The 9,270-nt window shown below is 48.2% G+C and overlaps 1 protein-coding gene across 4 annotated transcripts in view; it reads right to left on the reverse strand.

Moving 5' to 3' along the window:
- Positions 1-8,940, reverse strand: part of CERS5 (ceramide synthase 5) — a 45,183-nt gene extending 36,243 nt beyond the window's left edge. The window contains exon 1 of one of the 4 annotated variants that reach the window (XR_005223132.2): positions 8,691-8,940. Coding sequence is in view for 3 of the 4 variants with exons in the window: in XM_043533173.1 (XP_043389108.1) it covers positions 8,691-8,893 (203 nt within the window). In the remaining variant the exon portion in view is untranslated. The remainder of the gene's footprint in view (positions 1-8,690) is intronic. The other 3 variants (XM_043533173.1, XM_043533174.1, XM_037884227.2) reach the window with 3 other exon arrangements.
- Positions 8,941-9,270: the final 330 nt, after the last annotated feature.

Genomic DNA, 9,270 nt, shown 5'->3' on the forward strand with positions numbered 1-9,270 from the left:
GCACGCATTGCACAGCGCTCCAGACAGGACATACGCAAATCTGTAATTGTACCGTTCCCCACCCCACCCCCTTGCCCTTTGTGTTTCCCAAGCAGATGTGTTGTGTTTCTTTTCAATAAATTGATTTTTTGGCTTTGAAAACATTCTTTATTATTGCATAACGTAAAAGAAAAACCTTAGCCGAGGAAAGCAACAGGCACTGCAAGTCAGTGTATCATATGTAGCAAACACAGATTCCTAACACACTTCACTCCCGTGAGATTACTGTTGGCTTTCAGCCTCAAATTGCTCCCTCAAGGCATCCCTAATCCTTGCAGCCCCACGCTGGGCCCCTCTAATAGCCCTGCTCTCTGGCTGTTCAAATTCAGCCTCCAGGTGTCGAGCCTCCGAGTTCCATGCCTGAGTGAATCTTTTACCCTTCCCTTCACAAATGTTACGGACGGTACAGCACATGGATATAACCATGGGGATGCTGTTATCGGCCTGGTCCAGCTTCCCATACAGAGAGCGCCAGCGACCCTTTAAACGGCCAAAAGCACACTCCACAGTCATTCTGCACCAGCTCAGCCTGTTGTTGAACCACTCCTTGCTGCTGTCAAGGCTCCCTGTGTAGGGTTTCATGAGCCACAGCATCAAAGGGTAAGCGGGGTCTCCAAGGATCACAATGGGCATTTCGACTTCCTCTATGGTGATCTTCTGGTCTGGGAAAAAAGTCCTGGCTTGCAACTTCCTGAACAGGCCAGTGTTCCGAAAGATGCGTGCATCATGCACTTTTCCAGGCCAGCCTGCGTTAACATCAATGAAATGCCCACAGTGATCCACAAGTGCCTGGAGAACCATAGAGAAATAGCCCTTCCGATTAACATACTCAGTGGCTAGGTGGGCTGGTGCCAGAATTGGAATATGCGTCCCATCTATCGCCCCTCCGCAGTTAGGGAAACCCATTTGTGCAAAGCCAGCCACGATCATGCACGTTATCCCGAGTCATGGTTCTTCCGAGCAGGATGCGATTAATGGTCCTGCAAACTTGCATCAACACGAGTCCAGCGGTCGACTTCCCCACTCCAAACTGGTTAGCAACCGATCGGTAGCTGTCTGGAGTTGCCAGCTTCCAGGTTGTAATAGCCACCCGCTTCTCCACCGTCAGTGCAGCTCTCAATCTCGTGTCCTTGCACCGCAGGGTGGGGGCAAGTTCCTCACACAGTCCCATGAAAGTGGCTTTTCTCATCCGAAAGTTCTGCAGCCACTGCTCGTCATCCGAGACTTGCATGACGATGTGATCCCACCACTCAGTGCTTGTTTCCCGAGCCCAAAAGAGGCGTTCCATGGTGGTGAGCACGTCCATGAATGCCGCAAGCAAACTTGTGTTGTTTGCGTTACTCGAGTCGATATCATCGTCTGAGTCCTCACTGTCACTTTGGATCTTAAGGAATAACTCGACTGCCAAACATGACGCACTGACGAGACTCGTCAGCATATTCCTCAGCAGTTCGGGCTCCATTCCCGCAGACCGAAAGGGAAGACAGAGCACACAGTACAAAAAACATTGAAGGATGGCTCCAAATCTGGATGGAAGCAAAGGGAATGCTGGGATGCGAACCGATGCATCATGGGGCGTTGGGACAGGACCCAGACTGCCCCACACTTCCCGCCCCCTTCCCACAAGCCACAGTGCCAGAATGGAAAGAGGCGCTCTGTGGGATAGCTGCCCACAATACACCACTCCCAACGCCGCTGCAAGTGCCGCAAATGTGGCCACGCCAGTGCTCTTGCAGCTGTCAGTGTGGACAGACTGCAGCGCTTTCCCTACTGCGCTGTACAAAGGCAGGTTTAACTCACAGCACTCTACATCTGCAAGTGTAGCCATGCCCTAATACGCAAACAACTCTCACTACGGAGAGAGCAATGCAACTTAGATTTTAGGTCAGCTATCAGGAGTCTCTATTTGTAAATTGGGTTGTACAATGCATTTATTGTTGACAAATGCTAGCAAACTGTATATTACAAGATCCATACTACAACCTGCAATAAACTCAACCCACAGCTAGAGATGGCATCAACAGGTCACTGCAGAGCACAAGTGTATAAAGTGAGGAGTGCAGTGATCTTCATACTTTGAACTTGAACAGCACTTTTCATCAGAGGATTTCAAAGTACATTACAAAGCATACTAAGTATCGTTAACCCCATTTTAGAGGCCGGGAAACTTAGATGTTAGTAACTTGCCCAAAACTGGGATAGAAAAGCATTCCAGGGGCCTGAAGTTTCAGCATGCGGAAAAGTATCTGAACAACTATTCTGTGTCTCTCTCTAAGAGTATGTCTACACTGCAGTGTAAGCCCAGGATTTGAACTCAGGCTCAAGCCTAACCTCTCCTTCCATCTACACACAAATCATGCTAATCCAGATCCCAGGACTCCACAGGAGTGGAAGGTCTGAGCCTGAGTCAAGCTGATGTCCAGGGTTCAAACCCTGTTGCTTTGCAGTGTAGATGCAGCCCCATTAGATTCATGCTCTGGGACTCCACTAAAAGTATTCCCCAATCCCACAGGCTGGCTATCTTCATCTGCTGGACAGTCAAGTTTTCCCTTGAACAAAAGGCTAGAGTGACCACATATTGGGAGGGCACTAGGAAGTCTAGGATATGGGTGGTTGGACCCCAGGAGGATACGTCGGACACCCAGTTTGGGACCCAGCGTTCAACAACTCCTAACCTGGGTTACAAATGAGCGTAGACACTCAAGCCCAACGCTAACAAACCCAGGGTCTGCTAACTCAAGTTCTACAAACCCTGAGCTTACGCTGCAGTGTAGACATACCCTAACACTACAGGAGACATATCACAAGGTGAATGCAGACTAGGTCAGGTCAGTCAGCAACAACTCAGGTGTATGGATTCCAGAACTGGGAGAGATGTGGGTATCAGTATGGCCCTTTAAAGTCAATGGCAAATCAAAATATCTCAATGAGCTGTCCTACCCACTCTGCAATCTGCCACGGCAGCAGTCTCAGAATTAACAAGGCACTGTGATTCATCCCACTGGAGATATATTTTGTTCACTCAATTCTCACCCAAATGCCCAGTCTAACTTTCTGCTCTCCCAAAAATATCAAGACAACCACCTTCCCTGTCTGCCTGATGGACAACCAAGGCAGAAATGGGGACAAAACAGAGGTTGGGGATTCTGAGTGGCCTGCATTGTCTTTTCTTCCTCCTGAAGAGCACAAATATCTTCTCTGAAGAGCTCTCCTTCCCAAATGCAACCTCCAACAGGGCAACATTCTATTTTGCCTGCTGAGTCCCCACCCCAGCTTGAAAGAAAAGACATACACACAAAAACTTTCCCTAGATAATAAAATTTATGACCAATGCACCTTTCAGCAGCTGGGATCCAATTACCAAATTGCACTCTCAAGATCAGAGGCTGAGCCTCTGTGCAGCCTCTCTCCTTCATAATCTCACTTTATTAGATATGTAAATGATTTACAAGACACTAATTTTCAACTCTGCCTTATGGGAAGCAAAAATCCACAGAGATTTCTTAGCCAGACAGGAACACACTGCTCGCTGGGGACACCTCCCTGTTTACAGTCAACTTAAAGATTCACAGATCTCTTTGTAAACTGCTCTCTGCATCAGGATGACATTTAGTTAGAGAAACTTGTGTGTTGCTGTAACAAACCATTCAAGGAAGAAAACCCACACTTCCTCATAATGCTGAAGAAAGAATGGGGGAATGAGAGGAGGAAGGAGAAAGCCACAGAAAGCAAAAGAACTGCAAATACAGTTCAATCTCTGAGTCATCAGTGTTACTGCCAATTATGTGTCAAGGAAGCCATTTGATTTAATAATTCCCAAGGCCTGGAAGGTAGTATGTGCACAATGGGATTTTATTAGATAAATGTGAACGTTTATGACATGTTCAAAGTGGTGAGGTGGGAGGAGGAATGGGAGGGAAGGGTTGATAAATGCAAAGTAATGTACATTGGAAAACATAGTCCCAGCTACACTAATGATGGGGGTCTGAATTGGCTGTTAGCTCAAGAAAGAGTTCTTGGAATCATTGTGGATATTCTCTGAAAATGTCCGCTTAATTTGCAGCAGCGGTCAAAAAACAGTGTTAGGAACCATTAGAAAAGGGATAGATAAGACAGTAAATATTATAATGCCATTATATAAAGCCACAGTACGCCCATACCTTGAATATTGACTACAGTTCTGATCACCCCCATCTCAAAAAAAGATACATTAGAATTGGAAAAATACAGAAAAGGGCAACAAAAAATTATTGGGAGTATGGAACAACTTCCACATGAGGAGAGATTAAAGATTGGAACTGTTCATCTAAAAGAAAAGGAGTACTTGTGGCACCCTACTACTAAGGGGGGGGGGGATATAATAGAGGTCTATAAGATCATGAATGGTGTGAAGAAAGTGAATAAGGCAGTGTCCTTTACCCCTTCACAACACAAGGACCTGGGGTCACCCAATTAAATGAATAGGCAGCAAGTTTAGAAAAACAAGCCAGGTATCAGCATGACCCGTCTCTCTGACGATATGCTTTTGCAAAATACAAACTAAACCTGACCTATAGTGGGATAGAGGTATGAAAACATTCATTAAAGGTATAGAAAAGCTCTCAGATGTAGATGAACCACAAAGCCAGGAAACATAACCCAGAAGTTATGGTGATGATAAAAAGTGTTAACATGGAAGCTCCTGTACTAGATCAAGTGTGGTACCATCTCTGCCAGCAGCTAATAATACCTGATGCTTCAAAGGAAAATTATAATATTCTGCACTTCTCCCCAAAACAAATATCCCTGGGCCAGTTATTCAGTGCTGTACATGGGAAGAGGAGGAGGGATTCCATCCTGACCCCTGCAACATCCCTGTAACATAGAACATTACATCACACAATTTCCTGTCATTGTTTGCTACCAAGTGTGGACCCTTGGCCAGGACCAGCCCTGGCACTCTAAGATGGGAACTGTGCCCCCAGGTCCTTTGCATTGGATGGCATGATGCTTCAGAAGACGAGCCTCAGAAGGCAGAGCAAAGGAATTCTGGGATGCTTGTCCCCCCAACCCCCGCTTTTTTTTTTTTTTTTTTTTTTTTTTGAGGGCAGGATGGAGGGAGGGGGGAGGGAGAAGGGAGAGACAGAAGGGAAGACAGTTGCTTTTTCTGTTACTGTTTTGTTCTATTTTCTTCTTTCCTCTGCCTTTTCTTCTATATTTTTCCTTTTTCTGCTTCTCTCCTTCACCCACCCCCCTTCTTTCATGTCCTAGATCCCTTATGCTGGCTCAACACCCATAGCACTTTACATATAAAATTTGCAAAAGGAAACTGACTCGTTCCCTAGTGAGTTTCCTTCTACAGCCCTTTTCATAAATAAAAGGTTTTGCCTTGTTGCACAGAAAAATTATCTGGTTAGTTCCCCTCTGTTGTCTCCCTGTGTAAAAGCCCTTTGGGAAACAATGCCGAACACCCCCCTTCTAAGTCACCTATGCATAAAATCTGACCTGCACTTGGCTGTACAATGAGAAAATCAGGGAACTCATGCACGAGACAAGAAGAACAAACATTTTCAAGTCTATTATTTATGAATAATTTGAAACTCTAATGAGAGGAGAGACATTCCAATGTTTTTTAAGCCATATGCAGGTCCCCCATCATCAAGATGCAACATATGGTGCAATTATTTGCTTGGAACTAGGAGGAGTTTAACAAAGTAACAGACCCGGTGGGCAAGTCATCTATTTTTTCTGCACTCTGGTGAGTTTTACAAGGAAACTGTGGCAGAGCTAACCATTTTTTATCTTTAGCTTTGGGTCACATGCAGTGATGGACAAAGCACTCAAAATATTCAAGTGCAGGACAGCAGCAAGCAATTGCATTTCACTTGTCTGAAGAAATTATCCTGGGTTAGCCTACAATCACAATTTTTCTAGCTTTACAAGCACTGAAATGAAAGAAAACTGAATTCTCAGAGTACTTGGCTGAACCATCGCAAGCCTGAAGCAACAACACATCCGGATGTCAGACTTCAAAGATGTAAAAGCCCTAGATCATGTTGTGCATTTCCCTGCAAATTCAAAGCTGCTCCCTGCAGTTCATTTTCTAGTGTTATGTAATATTCCATTTTATTTTCATGCAAACTTAACTAAGGTTTACTGTACATGAAGCAAGCATCAAGAGACATGACTAAGCTTCATGTTTTATAGCGTAAATGGGACTGGGCAAACAACTCCCCACATCCTTCAGAGGGAAAGCCTCACATAGTAACAGTGTAGTGTGTTTCAGAGTAACAGCCGTGTTAGTCTGTATTCACAAAAAGAAAAGGAGTACTTGTGGCACCTCAGAGACTAACCAATTTATTTGAGCATAAGCTTTCGTGAGCTACAGCTCACTTCATCGGATGCACGTGTGTGATTTTTTAAATCCTAACTGGGTGTTACCTCAAAGAATTACTTTGGATACTGTTCAGTACATTTCCCTTTCTTCATGCAGTTGACACGAATATGAATAAGATTCTATGCTTTCAGGTTTTGTGTTTTTTTACACAGGATGCTATTCCTACACCCACCGTTCTCCGTTTCTTAAGTCTAGAGATAAAGCTGAAACAAACAGCTTTGAGAATGAATAGAATTGCTAAATAGTATCAACATGTACAATAGTTTCACTATGAGCAACTGTAACACAGAAGAAGCAGTTCAGCATGGCCAACAGCTGTGCAGGCCAAGTGGTAAAAGCAATTGAAGTCTCTATATCCTAAATCACGCACTGAGATGTGAAGATACGTTTTTGCATAAATGTTTTGAATTAAACCCCACAAGCCCCACATCCATCTTTGAACTGCATGTAAAGAAGATCCAAAAATCTAGGAAGTGCATCATAGAATGGCAAGTTCACAGAGCATTAGCAAAAAAGTTAATTTGCACATCCAGAATAAATTTACAAGGAGGATCTTTAAGAATCCAGAGATATCACATCACACAATTTCAAATGTGTTTTATTAGCGAGTGTGGACTGAACATTTCATAGAGTATGTCCCCCACACCGCTAACCTGGCTGTGCTTGGAAGGCTGCACAAGAGCACATCCGCAGCAAATAAGCATATTTTAATGAGAGGATGAAAGGGTTAAGGGATAGATATTGTCACAAACTTCAGCTATGTTGTTAATGATCGAGAGTCATGGGATACATCTACATAGCAAAACAACCAAAACCCTAATGCACCTGACCCAGGCTCACATGGCTTATGCTGCAGGGCTGAAAACAGAAGCGTAGACATTTGGGCTTGGGCTGGAGCCCACACTCTGAGACCTATCCCCTCACCAGATTTCAGAGCCTGGGCTCCAGCCCCAACATGCTACACCTGCTATTTTTAGCCCCACAGGCGAGTCTCAGTCAGCTGACCCAGGCTATAAGACTCATCTATTTTTTGCTGTGTAGACATACCTATAGGTACCTGAAGGCTGTTTGGTGACCTGTACAAAGTGGGTTTGGTGAGTGTTCATCAGCTTTCTAGTGGATAGGTGTCTCCCATCACAAAAACTAGTGCCACAGTTGGGACTACCTGGCTCCCTCATTGGCAGTCTGAGAAAAGGGGCCAAGGGCTGAATGAAACCTGTCTACATTCAGATTTGAGATACGCTGGAAGAGCAGAGTGGAGGAAGCTTGCCCTGCTATTGCCCATGCTATATTTTTCCTGTGGCTAAAGGGGACTTCAATTTCTACCAATGTCATTCTGTCACCCTGCTCAGACTCATAAGAGTATTTCTGAACTGCAGAAGACATTCAACGAACTGGCTGGTCAGAAGGTAGCAATTCACACACAAATAAAGCTTGCATACTACCATATGGCTGAAAATCTCCCAGTGTCTCATGGCTATTAACTCTCACAACATTTCTGGTAAGTAAGAAAATATCACTGTCTGGCCTTTACTGATAGGCAGATTTCCCCAGGTACCACACCTAGAGGAACCTCTCCCATTCCCTGACATACGACATCTAAAGATGCAGGTCTCTGATCCTGAGAATTTGGGAGCCTGAGCTGCACCTGAGTTTAGTGGGGAAGATGTCCCCTGCATAGATGAGTGGTGGAACCCCCAAGGGCAGGAGATGCACAGCTCTGGTTCCTGTGGGGCTGGAAAACGCTCTGGAAACCTCTCTCCAACCCTGCTCCCAGAGCGTTCTAGGCATACTCTGTGGGGTACCCAAGTCTAGTCCCTATGTGGGCTCTGGAAAGCTCTCCCTGGACAGCTTGGAACATACCCTGTGGGGTGCTGGAAAATTCTGTGGAGAGTTCTCCCTAGCCCTTTCCCCATGGGAGGAAGTGCACTGGGGAGCCAATTCCTCAGCTCTAGTCCCTAAGGATGTTCTAGAGAATTAGTCCTGTCCCTGTCCCCAAGAGGTTGTGGGTGGGTGTGCCTGGCTCCTCAATGCCAGTCCCTGGGGATGCTCTGGAGAACTGTGTCTGGCCCTGCCCTGGGGGGTGCCCCGGGGGGGGGCGGGCCCCGGGGGAGGGCTCCCCAGCTCCGGTCCCCGGGGGGGGTCCCCGGGGGAGGGCTCCCCAGCTCCGGTCCCCGGGGGATGCTCTGGAGAGCGGTGCCCAGCCGTGTCCCCAGACAGCTCGGCGGCGGCCCCAGGGGCGCGGGCGGGCGGCGGCCCCAGGCCCCGCTCTCACCTCTCGAACAGCAGCCTGACGGCGAAGATGCCCAGCGCCAGCGGGAAGGCGGAGAGGACGTGCCCGGCCTGCGGGTACCGGGAGCCGCCGCCGCCCTCCGGGCCCGGGGCCGCCGCCAGGTCCGCCCAGGTCACGTTGTGCGGCAGCCAGAAGCGCTCGTTCCAGAACCAGGCCGAGAGCAGCGCCGCCGCGGCCGCCGCCATCTTCCGCCGCCTGCCTCCCGCCTGCCCCTACCGGCGCGCCAGCGGGCCAGGGCGGCGCTCGGCGCTGGGCCACGCCCCCTCGCGGGGCCACGCCCCCTCCGCCGCGGCAGGCTCCCAGGCCACGCCCACGCCTCACAGGGAGCCACGCCCCCTTCTGACGGCCGCCTGCGCGCGCACACCCTGAGGGGAATAAAAGCGCGCCCCCGGGGCTCCGCGGCGGCCGTGGTGCCGGTCGGGAGCATGCGCACTGGGGGGCCCCGCCCCGCGGGCGGGTGGGTGCTGCCTGGCTCTCACGGGCCGCTGAGGGGTGGACTCTGAGCCTGCCCCACCCCGTGCGTGCGGGGGCTGGGAACCGCGGCTGAGGTGAGGGGCGGGGC

This window comes from Chelonia mydas, chromosome 20, assembly GCF_015237465.2.
Source record: "Chelonia mydas isolate rCheMyd1 chromosome 20, rCheMyd1.pri.v2, whole genome shotgun sequence".
Classification (NCBI taxonomy): Eukaryota; Metazoa; Chordata; order Testudines; family Cheloniidae; genus Chelonia; species Chelonia mydas.